The following is a 22,172-nucleotide window of genomic DNA, read 5'->3' as shown; positions in this document are numbered from 1 at the left end:
AGATGAGCTCAATGGGAAGCTGCCTTACAAACTGAAGATGGAAGAACTTGAAACGGCGACTCCTGAGTGCTGTGAACCACACTGGATGAAGTAGCTGAAATAGTTTGTTGTAGCTTCGTAGGGAAATTTGTAGGGAGGATCTCAAGACTTGTATAAAGAATTGAGACTAGGATGAGAAAAATACTGACCAAAAATACATTTTATAGGCAGCACAGCGGAGACATGAAGAGGTTAATCGTCTATGGTCAGGCTGCATACAGCTGGCACTTTCAAGAGAAAGCACGAGAGCACCAGCTGATGACTGTGACTTCATTCCACAAGTCCAAATGTGACTATGTATTGTTGCTGAAATGGAGGAAAACAATTAAGCATATTCAGTACTTTTCTACAATAAGCCAGCACGCAGCAGGTCTTGCCCAGAGCAGTAGCAATAAGGGAATACTTATTTTTTGCAGAAGGTCTTTTCTTGGCCAAAATTACCTGAAAAAAAGAAGGCTTGTACCATGCTTTTTTTTGTCCTCATAGCAAAATACTGGCACTACTATTTCCCTGCCTCCTGCATAGACAATAGAGTGCCACTGTCGCAGAAATGCTGGGTTATCTTTTTGGCTATGGACTGGAAGAGCTTGTAACTAGCCAAGCATAAGATGGAAAACTCTTGCTAAAGCACCTCAAGTAGCAAATAAATTCCATTTAAAAGCTGCTATACTTACCTCTATATGATATCATTTTTCAATCATTTGGCATGCATCAGTTGTTGGAATAGGTTACAGATTACATTATGACATCGTGAAAGAACATTTAATCATAATCGTTAGCCATAAGTTTTATGGTAAAAGTGTCTGGAACTTGGTCACAGCATGCAAAGGAGAGGATAGAATGGGTATTTAAACTACAATTTCACTTGAATTTATTATCTATCCAAATATCTGAGATTACTTCAGATTATTGCCCATGTTTATTTCCTCACTCACTTTTCTACTTTTGGACCTTCATAAAACTAGTTAACGAAGCCCAATTAGCTGTAGGGAAGATTTTATTTATTTTTTAAACTTGCACAGCAAATCCAGAAGCTTTTATTTTGAAACTTTTGGGAAGAGACTTGCATCAGACATACACAATCACAACAGCCTTACATACATTTCTAGAAAACAGAAGCTACTGTCCCATGAGACAATGCATCAAATCCCCACACTGAATATTTGCCTACCAAGGAAGTAATTGTGTATACCTAACTTATTATCCTCAAAAGTCAAAATGCTGTTAAACAAATTCAACTTTACAAAAAAGATTTTATTGAAAGGATTGAAAAATATTTGTTTTCAGCAATATTTAAAACAAGTTTCAAAGCATTAACAATATGTAACAGAATTTTTCCTCTTAAAAATTAAGTACACTCTGCTTTACACCGTACTACGTTGGTTTTTAATAGCTTCTTAAAGTCTAATGGAGAGTGACTTTTTTGTTGCTGTTGTTTTTTAAACACATCAATTTCCAAGCTTCTATTTTGGCCCTTTGTAGTCTGGAAAGGGTTTATAGGTACAGTGATATTTCCAACCCTTATATTAGAAATACCGTTCATAATCAGCAAAACTCTGTTTTACTAGCACAGTTTAAACAAGTTCAGTAAGCTACTCTTATTGCCAATATTACCAAGTCTGCATTAGAGCTTTTATCACATTCAGATGTAGTTAGAACACAATACCCACACTGGAAGCAGTTAAATAATGCAAAATCCTTGAGTGATGATCAAACTTTACTAGCCTGCTTGCAAATTGCTGGTTCGCAGATTAAGGGCCTTGAAAAGGGACTTTGTACAGTTAGATAAGTTGTAATATATTAACACAATTTCTTCTGTGTTTTTATATGAAGCTAGCATAATTATAATCAAAGGTGTTTTCCTGAAGAAAAAGCAAAAGACTGAGGCCATCTCATGACTTACTTTCCTGTAGTCAGTGACTGTAGCTCTACTAGGCTGAGCAGTGATCCAAGTAACATTGTTACCAAGCAGGAAAAGTTGTATAAGCAAAACTGCAGAAGCCTCAAAGCCAGCAATTCAATTGCAGTACGTGATAAATTTAAGGACAACTCCAGCAGATCTAATTTAGAGAAAGTAGTTAGCTAAGTTTTGTTTACATTTCATGAACGTGCACTCTGCAAATTAAAGTTCTGCAGTTTAATCTATGAAAGCTTTACTATTATAAAAGCATAAATGAAAAGTGCTGAATATAGTTTCATCTTTACAAAAAAATAAGATAGATAAGGCTCGTTAATTTTACCTCACCTTTACCAAATGATTTCCACCTTCCTCGTGTGCCTGGTATTCTGCTCAATTTTCATTAAACAATAGATTTTTATAGCCACTATACCCTGTTCCTCCTCTCAGTTATTGCATGATTAAATAATAGTTTCAAAGCAAAAAATTTGATGATTCCACAGCTCAAAAAGTAAACAGCTTTTTAATAACTGAATACCCCACCTAGAAAACCCGTAAGCAGCATCAAAACAGTGATAAAACAATTACTGCAGATTCAAGTGAAAGATAAATGTCAGAAGCTAATCTTGACATTCTCCAAGTTATCACAAAATTCTTCTGTTTAGACCAAAGTAAACCAATATTCTATTCTACAAAATTTACAAACTGAATTTATATTAACATCATTTCATTGTGATTTTTCTCATTAACTAAGAGTTTGCTCCTCTTTTATGGAAAAGTGCTCTCATCTCGGTTAATAAAGTTAGACAGACTAAGGGCAGCATCCAAAACATAAGAGACATTATTGGAACCATCAGAGCACAGCACGTTAGGCAGAGTTTGGGAATTAATGCATTTCCCACTACCACTTTGGACCACGTGTACAACGTAAAACAATCATGAAAAGTTATCATTGCTTCTCGCTCCACTTTCAAGGAAATCCCACCTCGTTCAGTAAGAAATTACCTCTTCCACAGTACAATGACACAGGCTTAAATTCAACTGATCACGTCCATTCCTTTAATGGCCAATGCAGCAACAACGCAAAAATGCTGAAGTTTGGATAGTGTGACCATGAGACTGCACCACAGAGAACATAAATGTAAACATTATACTTGGGTTTGATTTTTTCAGTTAAATTACAGTACAAACCCTTCTTTTTTTTTTTTTTTCCCAAACTAGGTTGTTGTTGTTCTTTTTCATAAAAGCACATACAATAAAATATGTACATAGAGAAGTTAGAAACATTTGAAAGCATCTTAAAAAAGTACATATGAGACTTAGAATATCTTGAGTGTGCTGAAGGCACCATTGTTACTCTGCTGGGAATGTGTCCTCCCATTTATCAGCCTACCAATGCAGTATCCCTTACTGTATTACTCAGCACCCAGAACTAGAAAATACCTGTGGAATTTGAGGGCATTCAGGGCCTAGTACAGGACACTGTTGTCTTCAAGACAACAGCAGCACTAGGCAATACAGTATTCCAGATTCCTCTCAAATATCTAGAGCTTTTTTCACTACTATTTTATTTTTTATCACTATTATTATACAGCCCCTAATGTTACCATTTGTTCCAGAGCATCAAACAAAAATAAGCACGCTAATGTTTCCCCCTAACAGGAACTGCAGAGCTACAAACAAGCTCAGCAAGAAAAGTGAAGATGACTGAAATAATCAACTCAGCTCAAGCTAAATGCTTGTCCATGCTGTTCGTTGGTGCACATTTACACAGTGATGACAGCAAAGGGTCAAACACTGTTCAGACAAATGGGCACTGTGCGTATGCATGTGTTTGCACATGTGTTATTGATATATATATAAATGTCTGGAGTTATTTTCCCTAGTTCCATCTACTCAAAAAACATTCTTCTTGGACACAAGATAGATATCTATCTTATATAAATCTTTTTTTTCTAGTTTCATCTATTAATAAAAACATTCCTGATAGGTGTTCCTTATTCACAGTTTTTGTCACACTTGCAAGTAAGAAGAAAGTATGTTAAGCACTGTTTTGATGGAGAGGTGTTCTGGGCAAGTTGTATTTAAGCCAGATAAAAAAGTAAAGCACTTCTTTTTTAAAGCCAATTTCTGTAGAGCCTTCACGTGCATGGAATTCTTAACAAATGGAATTACATACATACCAAAGTAAACAGACTATTTTAATGCCTCTTTCCTACTGCCATTTTTCTATTACATATCCACATACAGCCTACCACATTAGTGGTAAGTTATATGTTACAATCAAATCTACAGATGCAGTCAATACCAATCAGAAATAACCCATTTTCCAACTGCTCATTTAAAGAAAATTCAAACTGGATTACAACAATCATAACCTCACTTATTCCATTCTATTCCTGCTGGATAGGAAGTAGCAAAATAATTTCCAACCATCAGCAGATCAGACTGATATAAAGTATATCACTGTATGTGTGTCTGAGATGGCAACCACACCTGTTAGCAAAAACTTATAAAACAAAACAAATCAAGCATATAGAAGGGATACTGCCACTTTCCATTCCCATGAGTCATTAGATGTAGACACTCAAAATTCTTCTTCTTCAACAGCAAAGTTATTTTGCTTCTTCCGAACATTCCAGTGTAAACACTCAGCCAAGCTTTCAAACCAGTCGCTCACAGGATCTCGGAAACAGATCGAAGGAAGGGGATAGCAAGAGGTAGTGATGCTAATACTGCAACAACACAGGAATAGCTCAGGTCAGTCAATGGCAACAAACAGCATTGTAATCTCTCTCTCTCTCTCTCTCTCTTCTTCACTAGCCAACCTAGTGCTACGTTCAGCAAACTGGGTGAAATCAGAAACCAAGTTTACATGCACATCTAAACTGAGTGTAAACAAGCAATAAAACAACAGTGTGGACAATAGGTTTTTGATACAGTGAGAACCCACTCCGTGACATCCTGCATGGCCTTCACACACTCAGCACTGGGGCAAGGGAACATTTAAGCCACCACCTTGGCCTTGAAAGTTCAAGTTTCAGCAATATGCAACATGACTAAGAAGTCTTGCCTCTAACAAAGGACCAAATGCCAAATGTGATGCCTGAAGCCCCATCAGTCTCCTGATCTATTCTACAGATCTTTCAATCAATTCAAGACAGAGTGTCAACCAGGAAGAAAAAAAATATCCCAAACAGCAAGTCTATCTCTCATGTCACAGAGGCCTTAAACCACCTCCCTGTGCAATGAGTCACCATATTTTTCACATAAAAATTGCACTCTGCTCACTCAAGATTAATAGAACTGCAAGAGGCCACCGCCATTCACTAAGTTAACATGGCTTAAACCATGTGGCATCATTCAAAGCCACTGCTTATACACAACACTTGCTAGTTTACATCTTAAGCTAAGACCTGCTAGACAAATTTACAGAAATTTCTGAAGATGTCCATCCTCCTTGCCAAGTATTCAGTGTTTACATGCTTTAGTCTTACTAATTCATTTGCTTTCAAAGACCTAAAAAAACAGAAGAAATTAAACAGCACAGTTTTGAGAGAAGTGTATGAATCAGTACTTCTTGCACTTCTAAAGAAATGCTACAATCTAGAAAGATCTTACCTGTCTCCATGGCATATTTCCTGTCTCTTCCTTCCATCAAATGAAACCCACGCTGTATTCCTGGCATCCGGAGAGAGCATAATCTGAAAGAGAAAAACTGAACTTCAGCTTCTAAATCTATATTTCTGAATACAGAGTTTACATTAAGTCAATTCCATATTCAGGTTTTACAGGCTTTTTTTTCCCCTCCTACAAGACAGCCTTAACAAAAACAATCAGTGAGTCTTAGATATCTTTAATAATTTACTCAAAATCTGGAATATTTGTTGTTGAAAGTAATTTCACTCAAATTCTACTGAGTTTACATGCACTTTAGCAAAAATGATGGAGTATTTTCTTTGTCAGAATACAAACATACTTCAAATTTGCAGAAGTTTACACAACAGAAAGCAATGTGAAGTCTTCTACTACCAGGCATATTATTCTAAGCGAAGACCTATTCTTCACCCAGACTTGATCTGGTCCAAATGAAAGAATGCAGGAGATACACAGCAGTTCCTAAACTCTTCTGTTTTGGTCAGATTTGCACGGTTATTACAGAAGTTTTTAATTTGAAAAGAACTAATAAAAGCTAACCTTGAGTTCCACTCCAGCAGGAACAACAATAGGTCTGAAAGACAATGAATGAGGGCAGATCGGGGTGATCATTATTGCAGGAACATTTGGATGAATCATAGAAGCTCCTGCAGCAGCTGCGTATGCAGTGCTACCAGTCGGTGTGGAGACAATGACTCCTGCGAAAGAAGCAAAAAGTTCACTTAGTTTAACATTAGAACCAGTGCTGTTATTTTGGAAAAAAAATCTAAGAAACACGACTGCTAATAAAAATGAAGCAGAGACTACATCAGCTTGTATTAACCTACAGCTCTTCTGTGAAGCACACAAATCAGAAGCTCTTCTAATCCTGGCCTGGTATATTTGTCCTATAAGCTCACATAAGTTGCATAAACTTCTAAACCTCAGGTTACACTTTTTTGTAACAGAAACATTCATTTGTCTGTAAGAATTACAGGTCAAGAGCTTTTAAGATGAACTTCTGTATTGTATCTCTTAGAAGATCTTAGTCATTCAACAAATTCCAGATATCTTCTGAGTTATTTCTTATTCTTCATCTAACACATTATACCCAAAGAAGCTGCCACTTGCCTTCATGAGTCCATTAACAGAAAGCTTGCAACACTGAATTCTTCCTTGATAACTTATGCATTCCACAATGCAAGACCTTACTTATTCTTTGCAACATTATTTTCTGTCACCAGTGAACTCAAGCTTGAGATTTAGTTTCCACGTGAAAAAAAAAAAATCAGCATTCAGTAATAATTACAGCAGCCTACAAATGAAGTGAGAAGCAGTTTAGCTCAAGAAGCAAACTCACCATCTCCTTGCACTGTTGTTATCAGGTGTCCATCTAGAAAGACATCTACATTGGAAAGGTAAGAAGAAGGACCACGATCCACCACAACTTCATTTAGGACCTGCCATAACATCAAATATCACCACTGTTGACTTGGGAATGGATTAAATGATAAGCAGAAACATGCTTTCCAGATCTTGGAAAAATTCATCCTGATTTAGTACCTGCCAAATTAGGCTCTTTACAATTTTGTTGTCAGTTGAAGGATTTTTATTTATCTAATTATGGGATGTTAAGAATTAATAGGTATTAGCAGCAAATAGTTACTAGCAATGTGTGGGGTTTTCCTTTCTGCTTCTAAAACCTTTAAGGCATTCCATTTCAGAGCTACATATTTATTTACAAAGTAGAAGTAAAATATCAATGTAGGAAATGACAATATTAGCATTTATGGCTGCAGAAAGTAATGAGGTGCATCATTTTCTCATTACTTAGTGCAGATATTGTGTACTATATCAATATGGTATATCTCTCCCACACTACTGGGCTAATGTAATGAAAATAGTAAAGTGATAACAAAACACATATTCAGCAAATTACAAAGCATATATTAGGGGGTTTTTGGGGTTTTAGTTTTTTGGAACACTGACCTGATATTGCATAATTTGCTTGCCCACTTCTTTCTCTATATTTGTAGGCACTACTCCATTTTCTTCTATGCCATTCTGTACCGTCAGCTTCTCTCTGTGCTCTTTTACCACTTTCACTTTCAACCTGCTTCGCAGAACAAGAGCTGCATTGCCTAGAATTGAAATACAGGAGAAAGTACACAAGAATGATATGCTACTATAGTAAATAAAATGGTAATGACTACCAATCTGTATGAAATACCATTCACCTATCCCCTGTGCAATGTTCCCAGTATCATTCACAAGAGAACTGTCTATATCTAGGGAAAGCTCGAAACAGATTTTCAGTATTCATGAGCAAAAATCAAGTCAAATCTGAATCTTCCTCTCTTTCCTTACAATATTAAAAGAATATTTAAGTTTCACATGGATATCATCAAGATTAGAAAACACTTAGGCTCATAAGATCCTCACTGAGACAGAGGCTTAGCTTAGAGAAAATAAGTGCATTACAAACACACATTAAAAGAAAACATTCCAGCAGTGTGAGAATTTTATATATCTTTTTCAGAAATTTACTTTGAATTTAAATCCATCTCCTACCGAAGAAACAAAATATTTCTTCAATTGTTTCAAGTGTTGCCTGACTTTTCACTCTTCAAGCACTGCACTGCTTAGAGGAACAAACTACCAAACACTTCACAGCTGTCTTCTGTTATTTGCTTACTCCACATAGGACAAAGTTATTTCTTATCCATTTTGCTTTACAAAATAGCATGGAGAGCAGAAATTGAATGGGTCAACACAATGCTTTTGTTAGTTTAGTGTAAGTTGATTGTGACTATGGGACTACCTAAATGAGTTGGTTAAGAAAATTAACCAGTCTTGGAAAAAGCTACAGAAAATGTAACAAAAAGAAAGACCACACCATGTCTCCTTAAATTTACCTTCTATAACCTGAGTGACTTGGGACTGAAAATTCTCAAAATTAAATGGAGTAAGAAATCCAAGGGATCCCAGATGAAAAGCCATAACTGGAGGTACACTACCCTATCAATAAAGAAAAGAATTTAAAAGCTACTGAATAAAAGCAATTCATACTTCAACTAATTGCCTGTAAATACTTTGACTATTAATGTAACTTCAACTGTTCATAATAAAAACAAATGGTATAATTAAATTAAGCAGCTCATACACATGCTATTTTCAGAAGGTATAGGGTAAAACATGCTTGACTAAAAAAAGGAATCAACAATGAAGGACAAATGCAGTCCTCGATAACAACAGAAAAAATTATCTTCAAACATTTTAAAAAAGAAAAGAGGCCTTTAAGCCTATTTCTAAAAAAGACCAACCTGGAAGAGCGAAGAAGCATAAAGCAAGGTCCCATCTCCTCCCAGGCATATGATAAAGTCTATTTGATTGGAGATATCATCATAATCTGGAAGAATTTAAATACAAGTTCTGAATTACGTTCTATCAAAGGTCAAATTCCAGATGTAAGATATGTGCACCATGCCAGCATTGACTCACAAACGTAAAAAAACCTACAAGTAAGATGTAACAACAGTTTGCAAGAGACAGATTGGTTTCACAACCTTGATCCAATACCAAGGAGATGTTAAGACAAATAAAGGCTATGCCTCAACTTTATTTTCAAGAATTTGTTACCATACCTTCTCGAAAGGTACAAAATTTCTTCTTCACTGGTCCAAAATTATCATCATTTGCAATAGCAGGGTCTTCCAATACTTTTTTTTCTACATACACTATCATGTTGTTCTCCTAAAAGGAGGTAAGATGAGCTTGTTAACGATCTCTTAAATATCGAAGTATTTGATTCCCTCCATAATTTGAGTCAGTTAAAAACACAAATAAAAACACACATTTTTATCTGCATCTTCGGGTTGCAGGGCTTTTTTTACTATTATTCTTAACATACAACATGTGGTTTAATTCTAACCAGAAATGTGCAGCACACACAGGCCATCTGATAAATAAAAATCAGTTCTGGAACAGGAATTACATGATACAGTGAACATTTCTGTTTACTCGAGGCTCTAAGTATTAAATTTTCTGTCCTATGTCTCACAATTCAGATCTGCACACAGTATGAAGGAAACAATTTTGATTTTCCCTCCAAGTACTGTTCCTCTGAAACAAGTTTTAATACTTCCAGTGCAATGAAGTTTGTGCTAATGATTTGTCTGCACTATGTAATTCACGTTTAACAGAATCAATAACTGAAAATAACTTAGATATAAGATTTCTCAGCATGGTTAAAAAAACCCCTCAATTTAGATTCTGTTACCTCAGTAAGATACACACAGAGCTCTTTAAAAGGCTGCAGCAGACTGGCATCACGTATTTTTTTAATAACAAGGACACTCTTGGGAGGTTTGTTCCATGTCAACCGCTGGCTTGCTGGATCCTGAATGTGCCTAGAGAAGAGAACACAGTGTAACACAAATCTTCAGGATTGTTAGGTTATCATCTTTTTAAATCAGAAAATGTCACTATAAAGGAAAAACAGAGGACCAAAAGCACTGAGTAACTGAAAGGGGCAGAGATGTACTGCAGTGCCTGTAAATTTTCAAACATTTGTTATTACCTTTTGCTTTGACATCATTTTAGCCAGGTAAGAACATACATCTTATCACACACACTGCTGAGACAATAGAGAGAAGGATATAATTGTAATGATGCCTTCTCCCCTCATGAAACCAATAAATACTTTCCTCCACTAAGATTTCACTGATTTCAGTATACAGTCACAGTTTTCCCAGTACAGCCTGAAGTCTGTAGATGCAGGAACAAATTGCATTTTTTTTAAATAAGAATTAATTCAGAACTACAGTATCCCCAGAAAAGGGCAAATATTTCAATAATTAAGACACATATCTGTATTAAATCCTCAAGGGAAGCCTCAACAGCTACAACAAACTGTACATAACTTCTACTCTAGGAAGTCTGTAGCAACTCTGATACTTCCTACCATAAAAACTCATTCAACTTCATGTTGCTCTGTAACACACACCATTCATTTAGGAACACACAGGTGTATTTTCCTTCTTCATTTGGATCCGCTGCTGAGCTACACAATTTTACTGCTATATTTTGCATACAATGAATATCTCATCCTTTTCCATAAGGTGCAGATATAATCCGTAAAGCAAAGTAGATTAGTATCCATGCTGAACAGCCAAATTTAGAGATTTGGATTTAGTGCTTCAAGAGTTAATGTAAAACAGATGATGATAACACAGGTGGAATAACCTGCTCATTTTACTTCTATGAAAAATGTTCACATTCTACATAGAGGAGAAACTACAGACTAGCATAATTTTGTTCAAAAAACATTTATTTTATAAGATCAAATTCCTCAAATCTAAATACTGCTCAAAGGCAAAAAACACGTGCATAGAAACCACCCCGAAAATACATTTCAGCACAATCAGGCTGCCTTGTAAAAGCTGGCAGAGAACTAAAGATTGCAGCATTGCTTTTCACCTAATGAGCCCGGAACTAACAGATTTTCTTCAAACCAAAAAGACAATCTGCATACTTCAGCTGTACTCACCAATTCCATGTAGTTCTAATTGAAAAATTATTCATAACATGCTTTAAGACCTTCATGTTCGTTTCCAGAAGTCAGGCAAATGCAACAGCTCCAAAAAAACAGGCTGTGCTGAGGTTTTTATCGATTCTTAAGAAACTTCTACCTCAAAAAAAAAAAAAAAAATCCCATCCAGCTAAATCTTTCCAACAGTCACAATAAAAAACTGAAGCTTCGTATTTAGAAAATTCACTTCAGAAAACACAGCCTTCAGACAGCAGTGTTTTCAACATGTGACTTAAAGAGACCCTGATTAACTGATGCCGATACATAAAAAGATTTTCTATTTCCCTCCAGTGAAAAGAGTTTAATATCACTAGTGACTGTAGAAAAGGAAAAAAAACAACCAAAAAGGATATGGCTCTTTTTAGAAGCCATAAAACAAACAAACAAAACCTTTAAAGTAGTAAAAACAGTAATTTATAACTCGGTTTTCAAATAGTCCTTTCCTTTGATGACCTGAGGGTGCCCCTACCTCCACAGCTATTCTGCACACTGCACAGTCTTCTCCCTGGCAAGCACTGTGTTCAGTATCGCCTACAGCCTCTGTGCTCAACTGATCTTGACACTACCATTATATGGTGCAAAGATGGCTCAGCCCACAGGGAGGAGCATGTTCAGCACAATCAGGTGGGTGAACATGCAAAGCAGGCTGGGTTTGCAGGTGAACTGCTGTATACAAAGTCGCAAACTTCAGAAGAGACAGAAAGAAGGAAGTTCAGTTCCCCAGGTACTGCAAGATTTCTGCCACACCTCTGTAGGAAACATTACGTTACCACTGATGTGTTTTGAGGAAAATCACTACAATTTAGGTAAAGAAATACTTAATTCAAATACCTTAAGTTTAACTGAAAGCCAAATCAATAAAACAGAACTTTACAAAAGGACAGAACTGTTTGCGTATCTGCTGAAAAAAAAGCCTTATTTTCACAATAAATTTACCAGCAGAGACTAAAAATAACTTGCCTTCATATTCATACACTGAAAGCACGACAGACAAAATACTAAAATTCAAACCACTCATTCAAACAGAAAGCTCTCCTTGGATGAGGTTGCATGGTGCACACAGCAATTCCTCTACCTTTTTTCACATTTTCCATAATAATTTCTGTCCCTCTGTAGCCGAGAAACAATTTTCTTTATGAAATAAAGAAAACAGTACCAGCAGCTTCTTAGCATCATAATTAGAGTGCTATATGGGAGTTTGATACATGGAATTTACTGTCAGCTGTGTTGGAAAGGCTTTATTATTGTTACCATTGTTGACCACATTTTAGGAACTGCAGATTATGCAAAATGCATGTAAACAAAACCCCAGTACTTAAAACTATTTGCATGCTCTGTTCAATTTATTTTAAATACAAAATGGTTCATGTTTTTTCTTAAAATAGATCCGTTGTGCTGAGAAAAAACTCCATTAGTTTAGATAGTGAGTCATCAGAACATCACATGAATTAATAACGTTAAAAGGGTATTCATTCTACTGATTGATGTCTGTTGCCCTGTGAGAAGTATTCCAACTGGCAAAACTACTATAAAACCATACTGAGAAATACTGATTATATCCTACCAGCCCTTTCAGCATGCAGATTAAGGCTATGTGTGATCTAAACTGCAAGTCAATTTTTGCAATACAGATCCCAGCACAACAACACTGAGTTGGGACGAGTAGTAGGAAAGCAAGCGTATCTTCTTTCACCTGGAATAAGCATAATATCAGTCACTTGACAAGTACTTACATAATCGTTTTGGGATTCTGCAGCATACAGGCCTTTGGTCCAAACGTGGTCACTGGGCATGGTCCATGCAAGGAGCGTGTCCTCCTGAACATCAGAAGTTAAGAAATAAATAAAGGTGATGGAAGCTAGGTATAATTAGCTCCCCAAGCACCAAAACCAAACCAAACATCTTTGAAAGAGCCGCAGTAAGCAATGAAGGACAAAGTCCATTGCTTCAACTTCCATTTGTGGGTGACTAGCCAATATAATTTTATACACATTAGCTCACACATTTCTAAGCTAAATTTTAACTCCTGTCCCTCCCTCCTTGACAGAGATTTTCTAATCGAAGCCACACACACAGTTCATGCCCTCCTGAGGCGAGCACACACTAAATCCAAGTACCAAGTACATATTTTTTTTGTATTCATTTAAACTTCACTGTGCACAAAGTAAGACCACAGCCTCAGATCAAGGTGGTTCTGTGAACTCATGTCAAACATGTCAAAGTTTCTGTTTAGTCACAAATCTCTTTGACATTACAGACCAGAACAGTCGGCCTCTCATGGACACACACAAAAAAACCAACTGTAGATAAATTTCAAATTATAAAAACAAACTATTTTCAAGGTCTCACTACTGCAAAAAGGAAAAATGCTATGTGAGAGGAAAAAAAAAACAACACAGAAATAATGTTTTTTTTAATAACTAAAAATATTTTGTCTATACACTTAAGGTAGCACAGAAATTTACAAATAAGAAATCAATTGCTAACCAAATTTACTGAAGTCAACTATTAAGAAAGACCAGGGTAATAAGCTCAGCCTTTTAAGCAGAGGAGTGCCTACAAGGTTAATTTAATCCCCTGAAAGGTACAAAGACATCCCAACCTGAGATCAACACGCTTTTTTAATCAGGAGAAAACAATGCAATGAAGCACTGCTCAAGTATTTTTGCCTTCTATCATTCAGTGGCACGCATGAATTCCATCACATAAAGAAACCAGACCACACAGCAACCTGGCAGAGCACACAACCTGCACTGCCAATGGAAGCAGCACGCTGGTAACAGAATGCACTCAGCACACCTTGCTTTTATGATACCACTTTTGGATTGCACAGTAACATTACCTCTCCCAGTGTATCTCAGAAATCCCAACTTGCTAACAAGGAAGTGTACCTTGATCACTCACTGATGAGTGCCAAGGGGCATGTTTTGCAGTAGTCACAATATTTTACAGACAATTTCCTTAAGCGTTGAACCTGGATTAGAAGCTCCAGCAACAGGGGAAAGAAGGAACAAACAGGAAGGTACAAAATGTCTGGTTTTCTAGTAATTTTCAAGAACTATCTACAAACTACTATTAGTCTTAGTGCTAATGGTGAAGCAAAGCAGAACTACCACAACACATCCAGGATCTCATTTCCAAGAGATCTCAAATTCCAGAGAAAAAGAGAAGACAGAACTTAAAGTTCATCAAATAAATTACAACATAAGTCTATAAAATAACACTGAACCTTCTTAGAAACCAATGCCTCAGATCTTTAACAAATAATATCTTTGAGTATGGCGAAAAATCAGTATTTTTTCATGTATTTAATAACAGTTAATACAGTATTAATCTTTAAAGTGATTAGATCTGTAGGGTCATTTATCCTCAGTCTTAAATTCCACCCAGAACACAGGACTGCTGCTAGCTCTAGGATGAGATGATGTGGAGCAAGTCAGAGCTGTTCTGCCTTACCCACCTCCCTCCTCCTGCAGCAAATCTGTACATGGGAGTAAAACCCATTGCGTCATGTTGAAACAAGTAAATGCTATTAGAATTATTCCATTAAAATCAAGTGGGAAATATGCCTTTCCTGTGTTTAATTGAATTAACACAGGAACTGGTAATTAACCTATTCCTTGCTTGTAATAAATCATTGCTGCTCTGCCTATTATAGTGTATATTGTGCAGTAGCTCAGCCTGGCCTGATGACTCACTTGGAGCACTATAAAATCCCACACATCAGATTTCTACTGAAAATCAAAAACAGACGACAGATGAAAGTCATAATATTTTTTCCATGTCTAAGAAAACATGTTTGTGTAAGATTTTAATTATGATAATTAACATTATTTAATCTCCCATAACAAATACATTAAAGTTTTGTTTAACTTGCGTTCAAACATTTTTTCCAGACACATACAACTATTATTTAAGTATGTTAAAAGTTTACCTTATTGATATTAAAAGAGAAATATGAGCAAATATGCACATTATTAGAGATTAACACATGTAGCAGTACATGCAAAGGGAAAATCCAAGGCTCTATTTAAGAAAAGTTACATGTGAAATTAGGACAGTTAAACAATACTGCCACATTTTGCTCCACTCAAGCCTCTACCACTAGCAGCCTTTTTTGGCTTCTTTACACAGAGGTACTTATTTCATGTCACTGTTTAGCAAAACTCCTGTAGGTGCCTCCTACAAAGAGGCACCAAATATCCACATCTGAAGATTTAAGCAGAGCAGGAAAAAGACATTTCACAGAAGGCTTTTACTGTAAAGACTTACCTATTGGCTGTGATACATAACATAGCAGCTACAACAGTACAGTCCTTTGTGAATATTTCCCAAATACAATGTATCAGCTGAGCTACTTATGCAAAGCAAGTGTTTCCAAGTATTAATCTCTTGAGTGAAAGGCTTTTATTACATCTCCTTTCACCATAAAGCTTCCCCTGGGATCTTCAGGTCTCACCCACATAAGCTCTGCCTTGCAACAGCAGTCCTGCCAGCAAAGCAGTAACTCTGGAAGAGAATTTAATCTGTTGAGCAACTCCTTCGTGATTCTGTCCGTGCTTCTACCTTCTGTGGGATCACAGTATAAGTGAGGTAAAGTTCTGCTGCCATCAAGACGCACTGTTACCACAGCACACCACCTGGCATTTACAGCAGGTCCAAAGATCACAAAATCAAAAGTTCTATCCAAGTTGTCCACATGACGAAGAGTATTGCGAATACACCAGGAATTTGGCTCAATGAAAAAAATGGGCGTTTCTCAGTGTTGTGATTAGATTTGCAAGCACCTGCTTATTTGTGCTGCCTCATGTTACAATATAACCCTAATTCTCACACAGCCTTTAAATACACAGCACTACAGCTCCAGTTAGAGCGTTTATAAAAAATTGCAGGTGTGCCTCTGGTATTTTTTTGAGACTGTAAGCTCTGCAGATATCAGTTTTGACAGCTGTACCATTTTGATTACAGGTCTGATCTTGGTGTAGCCCCAGCTTTCTCTTCCTGACTTCTTTTGAACTAACAACATTTTAAAATGTATTTTAAGGTTACCTTAAAAGCAAGACTACGGGTATATAAAACCAGAAGCAAAAACTAAGATCTGGATATCCAAACTTCTTCCATTTTTCTTAAAATTGGGAAGAAACAGAAGCCATACCGGAATTCTTTGGTGCTTCCTAGGGCTGGTGAAGCAGACAAGCTTCGTGACTTCGCTCGGCCCCGGCTCGTACTGCTCCACTCCTCATCATCATGACACGCTGAGCAATGATATGCAGAATCTGAGCTCACGTCAGCCTTACCGGTGCACAGTTTCTCCCGATTCATCTCCATACTGGAAGTGAAAGAACCTCAGTGAGGGAAAAATTTAAGTCCTGTGGAAAAACATCAGGGGAAAAAAGACAGGTAAGGGAGAGAAGAAAAATCCCAGTATTAGCAGAGTTAGTAGAGTTATTAGGCATGAACTGACGCTCTGTGGTAGGCACTTCTCAACAAGATCTGGCAGTTGAGAAGTTCCTTGAGGTCATCACAAGACACTGGAAGGAAAAACAGACCATAGTTGAAACTCCAGTGTTCCTAGATTTACAAGAGTCTCCACATAAAACTGTTGAGTACTATGTTGAGTTCAAGACCATCACAATTCCAGCTACATCCAGAAAAATATATATATGTTAAAGACTAAAGAGGAAGGAGAGCATTAAATACTTGCTAGGAATCAAGATTAGAGAAGTCTGTAAAATCTCCTATTAATCCATACATATCTCAAACAAACAAACAAACAAAAAAACCTAGATCAAGCTACAAAAGAAAAAAAAAAACTCATAGTGAAAAAATAATTGAACAGTGTAACTTTAATAAACTTCAGTCCTCCAGAGAAATGAGATCAATATCAAGCTGAGAAGAGATAAAACCAAACCAGAACACAACACTGAAGATCTCAAACCATTTGTGACAAAATGGAGAGATGGTCCAAACCAAAGAAAATGAAACGTGATAAGCACAAAATATTTCATTCCACAATAGTCAGCACAAGGACAGGATAATGAACAGCTGGCAGACTGCAATTCTGCAGGAGTAAAAAGCAACACAACACATGAATACTTTATAATAATCACAAAAGCAATAGGAATCCCTTATTTAAGTCTGCATCTTTATTTAACTAAGTAGAAAATGTCTCACAATAAAAACAGAAAGCAACTTCCAGTGTATAAAGAAACACCGAACTGTGAGCAAATCCTATCTCAGATGAAGCCTAAAGGAACAGTATGTTCCTCAAATTATTCAACCCAGGGAAAAACATTGGCTCATTAGACATTTGCAGATGTTTTTCAACCAGCTTTTAGCACACTGCATCATGTACAGAACAGATCAGGACGTTACTGTAACTGTTAAAATAGACTTTGGCAATGGAGAACACTCAGAATATTTGTCTGTAAGGTTAACACAAAATGAGAAACATCAACAATTTAACAAGCGTTGTGCTTCACAATATCTCAACTTCTAACAACAAAAGCATCAAGAAAAGAAAAAGTAATTTGTTAGGAATACTGGCTCCTTACTAGATTAGACAGAATAATCACCTAATGGCAGCAGAGCACAGCTTTGCTCTCACAGCAGATCAGGTTTACCCCGAGACAACGTGGTCACCAAGAGGTGCAGTTAGACTCAACCAGTAATAACTGATAAGATCCTGCACTTGTAAAGATATCAGTGTTTGGTTGTTGGTTATGCATTGCTTGGCATCACCAGTAACCACGACTTGAGAAATTCCCCATTCAACACAGTTTTTATTTTAATTACTTAATTCCAGAGATTCAAGATAGAGATGAATGAGCCTTTTCTGATATTTTTTCCCCACAGACTACCAGGATTCTAATGAATACTTTTCCCAGTCAAATAATGAACTAGATACTTATTTACCATCTGTTTGTAGCGCTCATGTTTGTAATGCACTTGCCATTTCAGGCCTATCAATCAAACACACCTAACAAAAAATCTAGTACCATAATTTGTACTTTTAACTCTAAGGACTATTCTTTATAGCCAGAAATCAGAGATTACTCTTGTGTTTGGTACATCTATATCACAGGGACCAAACAGGCTTCTCTTTACATACCCGGACTTCCACAGACATTGCTTTCTTGCTGACTGGAAAGGAATTACAGATCTGAGTAAGTCTTTGCCTGCATACCATGCTTTTAGCTAATATAAACCATAACTAGTATGTTTATAGTGAGTCAAAGTTAATCTCTAGGAGTAAATACATTCAATTTCTTAGATATAACCAACGAAAATGCCAGTGATAATTCCTCATCCATGGCACAGATCTCCCCCTCAAGAATAATCTGGATAGGAAAAAAAATAAATACTGGAACTGGTAGAGGGGGAGAAAACAAACAGATGATACCAACAACCTATTTATTACCAAAATCAGCAACTAGGTATTTCCAAAATAAACCCTTTCTGCACAGAATTAACCTAGATGATGATACGCAATAGCTAAGTTTAACTACAACTTTTGTTAGTTCTCAATGCCAGCTTCACAGCTGTTCCAGAAATGCTGAGTGAAAACCAGCAGTGAGCAACCTCTCATCATCTCTCGCCAATCCCCTACAGCACACCTCTCAGATTTACTCATACAGCCTCATCTACCTCAGGGATACTCATATAGCTCCATATACTTGTAGCAAAGTATATGGAAATGCAAAACCTGTGAAAGAAGCTCACGCAAAGTTACTTTTTTTCCAGTAACTGTGCAATTGCTGTGCACCCAGCCTGTTTCAGGATATCATCCTTAACTGAGAGATGCAGAGAACAACAACGTATTTCAAAAGCAATAAATAAAGTCTGTTTCCACGTGACTTTGTTTGAAAAATCTTCATCTGACAGATGCCATCAGTAAAGAAAATAAAGCTAGGAGTAAGATGTTGCACAGATCTACCACTGCGTGCAGCCTAAGAACTTGATATTCCTCCCATGTAACACTTTCTAATTCAGAATGTTTTAAACCGCCTCTTACACCACGTACTGTTTAATTAACATCCCCTCATAAGACCTTCATTAAATAAGCAGATCTGACATAAGGACAAAACCATCACTGACCAACTCCCAGGACTGGATCCAAAAACACAAAGCACAAGTCAACAAACTAGCAAAGAGGCTGCTCTGCTCAAAGTCATGCCCCAAATTAAGAAAAACAGAAAAGATTTAGGAGTTCAGCATTCCAGAATAAAAGACAATTGCGAGTTAGCACTTCGATGCTTAAAACTGTGACATGCAATAGCAAGTTGAGTCACCTCTCTCTCAGTATCCAGCTGTTTCTTTTTTAATGTCATATATCCCACAAATGATCACTGTCACAAACCACAGCTTCAGAGAGGTTTTGTCAAACCAACTTTAGATGGGAGGAAAGAAGAGCAGAACATCCCAGATGTTTTACTGCGCTGTTAGACTATTATTAAGGAATCACACTCTACGTCTACTGCAAGAATCCTGGTTATAAAACAAGTCTGAAACAATTTTACTAAGCCTCCACTCAGATGTAATCCACATCCTGTTGGCCAAGAGTTATGCGGACACATCTTAAACCATGATCTTCTCTGCTGTTAGATAACAGGGAATAGCACACAAACATGCCCTTCCGAAGAGCTACATAAGGAACATAATATTGCAAATCACTGAGAACTTTAAACCTTTGGTTGAGCTTTGCTGGTCAGTGACTGTTTTGTGAGGAAGTTTCCCTCTGTCAAATGCATGGCCCTAAGCCATCACAGCAGAGGGTTACCACAGGGTCCATCCCAACCAAACAACGCTTTTATAGGGCTCCAAGGCTGCAGCAATTCTGCTAGTTTCTTAGGGTTGCATCAGCCGTTGAAAACTCCTAATTATCAACATTTGTGTGATAGCAGGAAAGGACAACGCTGCATCCAAACACCACAGAATCACAGAATGGCCAGGGTTGGAAGGGACCTCAACGACCATGAATCTCCAACCCCCTGCAACATGCAGGGCCATCAACCTCCACATTTTATAGCAGCCCAGGCTGCCCAGGGCCCCATCCAACCTGGCCTCGAACACCTCTAGAGACGGGGCATCACCACACTTGCTGCCCATCCCCTCTCTGCTTAATACTCTAATCGTGTAGATAAGGCTTTATAACGATGATGTTTTACTTCAGAAAGCCCTCCAATGGAGCTCATATGCATACAAGTTCATCTCCGAGGCACATCCCCTCCCCCTCTCCCCCCCCCCCGCAGGCAGTGAAAGCAGGCAGCACTGCATGGAGCAGACAGCACTTCCCTTTTTTCAGCATCTGACAGAAAAAAATAAACAGCAGTAAAACTACTAAAAAGAAAAGGAAAAAAAAAAAAAAAGAAAAAAAAAGAAAAAAAAAAGAGATAGTATGACTATCACGTGTCTCGCACCCGGGGCAAACAAGTTCGTCTGTTAACTCTTCATTTTCGGACCCCGCAGCCCCACACGCACCTCAGGCTCCAGGCTGCGCTCTCTCACCTGTTACCTTCGGGAAACTCCCGCCTCCTCACCGCTCGCGCTCATCGCTGGGCGCACCCACCTCGCCCCGCTCGCACAACGCCGGGTTCTCGGGAGTTATCCGAACGCCCATCGCCCGCGGACGGCTTTCCGAGAGCCTCCCCTCAGAAGAACGGGGCCGACAAGCGGGCGGGATGCGGGCACCGCGGTTCCCGAGCGGCCCGGCCCCGGCACGCAACCCCGCGGGAGGCCGCGGCCCGCCCGTCCCCGGGGGCTCCCCTCAGCGCGGCCGCCCGCCCGCCTCAGCGCCCCGCACACTCACCGCCCGCCCGGCTGCTTTCCCGCCCGCTACTCCCTCAGAGGCCGAGGCGCCGACCGCGACGGTGGGGGTGGTAGCGGTGGTGGCGGCGGCAACGGCTGCCCCCGAACACTGAGCGGGGCCGGCGGACCCTGCGCGCCTCCATCGTCCTCTCCCCGCCTCCTCAGCAGAGTCGGCCCCGGGGGCGGGGCGACGCGCATGCGCGGCGCGCGGGTTGGGCTCGGTCCGTGCGCCCGCGCGCAGTGAGGGTGGCGCTGCGCATGCGCTAGGCGGGCGGCGTTGCCGCTCTATGGGGCGGTGAGGGCTTCCAGCGCGCATTTAGTTAAATTAACTAAATTTAATTAACTCTGTGGCATTCAGCAAGGCTCGACGGCCTCAGCCGTCCATGGTTGCAGTTCTACAACCGAGCTGAGATTCTAATGCGAGCCGTGTTTTCACATGGCACAGAGCCCACACAGATGGGGCAGGGAGAACTAAGAGTTTTCAAGTCTAGAAGTTATGTGGAACTGGAGTTATTCCTCACTAGAAGGCTGCTAAAAAAGGACATCAGAGTGACACTGACTTGTCCAGCAGCCTCCCCTCAGGTGGGGCTCGGCCCCAATGGCACAGATACTGCCACCTCAGCCCTCTGCTGCTCACACATCACCCACACCCATCCAGCACACCTCAGCTGTCACGCACTCTTAGGGCTCTGTTTCTTACATTGGTGGTTAAAGATTCCTTCTGACAAAATCCCTGCTTAAGAATGCACGTTCCCTTCTGATGCTGGAATCACTCGACAAGAGACAGAAGCTCCAGAAAAGCAGGAAACCATTTTCTATTGTCCTTAATACAGAACCTGATTTTCAGCAAGAGAGAAATGAAACAAAAATCAACATGTGAAGATTGCAGTATTTGTTCTGACCAGTTCCATCAGCCCCGAGCCGATGATCCTGAAGTCATCAGAACTTTGTCACAAACTTCATGCCAACATAGAAACAATCCTTCACAGTCACACACAGATACCTGACTCTCACTGGAACGTAGATTGTAGCAAACAGACAAAGTAAGAACGAATTATGCCCTTTGAGAATGAGGTAATTTGGGATTTTTCCTCTCTTCCTTTTTTTGCACAATGCATGTTTCCAGGAAAGCAGGGAGTTACAGAAGTGATAGTCAATAAAGGAAGAAGCAAACTTGAAAAAGAGGAAGTAGTTGCTAGATAA

At 38.6% G+C, this 22,172-nt stretch overlaps 1 protein-coding gene across 5 annotated transcripts; it reads right to left on the bottom strand.

Annotated features, from left to right (window-relative positions):
- Positions 1-1,272: 1,272 nt before the first annotated feature.
- NADK (NAD kinase) lies at positions 1,273-21,169 on the bottom strand. 5 transcript variants are annotated; one of them, XM_085242510.1, is made up of 12 exons: positions 20,971-21,167; positions 16,318-16,531; positions 12,896-12,979; positions 9,852-9,981; positions 9,217-9,325; positions 8,896-8,981; positions 8,488-8,590; positions 7,562-7,713; positions 6,933-7,032; positions 6,134-6,291; positions 5,558-5,640; positions 1,273-4,671 (listed from the first exon to the last, which is right to left on the bottom strand). In XM_085242510.1, the coding sequence occupies exons 2-12, from the start codon at positions 16,488-16,490 to the stop codon at positions 4,524-4,526; spliced, it is 1,326 nt and encodes a 441-aa protein (XP_085098636.1). In that variant the 5' UTR covers positions 16,491-16,531; positions 20,971-21,167; the 3' UTR covers positions 1,273-4,523. The 5 variants fall into 5 exon arrangements, with proteins under 5 accessions (XP_085098636.1, XP_085098638.1, XP_085098640.1 ...); XM_085242511.1 differs by lacking the exon at positions 1,273-4,671 and adding an exon at positions 4,685-5,455 and having other exon boundaries at positions 20,971-21,169; XM_085242512.1 differs by lacking the exons at positions 16,318-16,531; positions 20,971-21,167 and adding an exon at positions 15,435-16,238.
- Positions 21,170-22,172: the final 1,003 nt, after the last annotated feature.

Source organism: Meleagris gallopavo, chromosome 23 (assembly GCF_905368555.1).
Source record: "Meleagris gallopavo chromosome 23, MGAL_WU_HG_1.1, whole genome shotgun sequence".
NCBI lineage: Eukaryota > Metazoa > Chordata > Aves > Galliformes > Phasianidae > Meleagris > Meleagris gallopavo.
This window is presented reverse-complemented; position numbering and strand designations above follow the sequence as displayed.

Excerpts from the sequence above, each read along its gene's own strand:
- NADK (XM_085242510.1), bottom strand. The coding sequence starts at position 16,490 with ATGGAGATGAATCGGGAGAAACTGTGCACCGGTAAGGCTGACGTGAGC. Across the intron at positions 9,326-9,851 it reads TCTGTGTGTATCTTACTGAG|GAGAACAACATGATAGTGTA; the intron begins GTAACAGAATCT and ends ACCTCCTTTTAG. Across the intron at positions 7,033-7,561 it reads AGCAAATTATGCAATATCAG|GTCCTAAATGAAGTTGTGGT; the intron begins GTCAGTGTTCCA and ends ATGTTATGGCAG.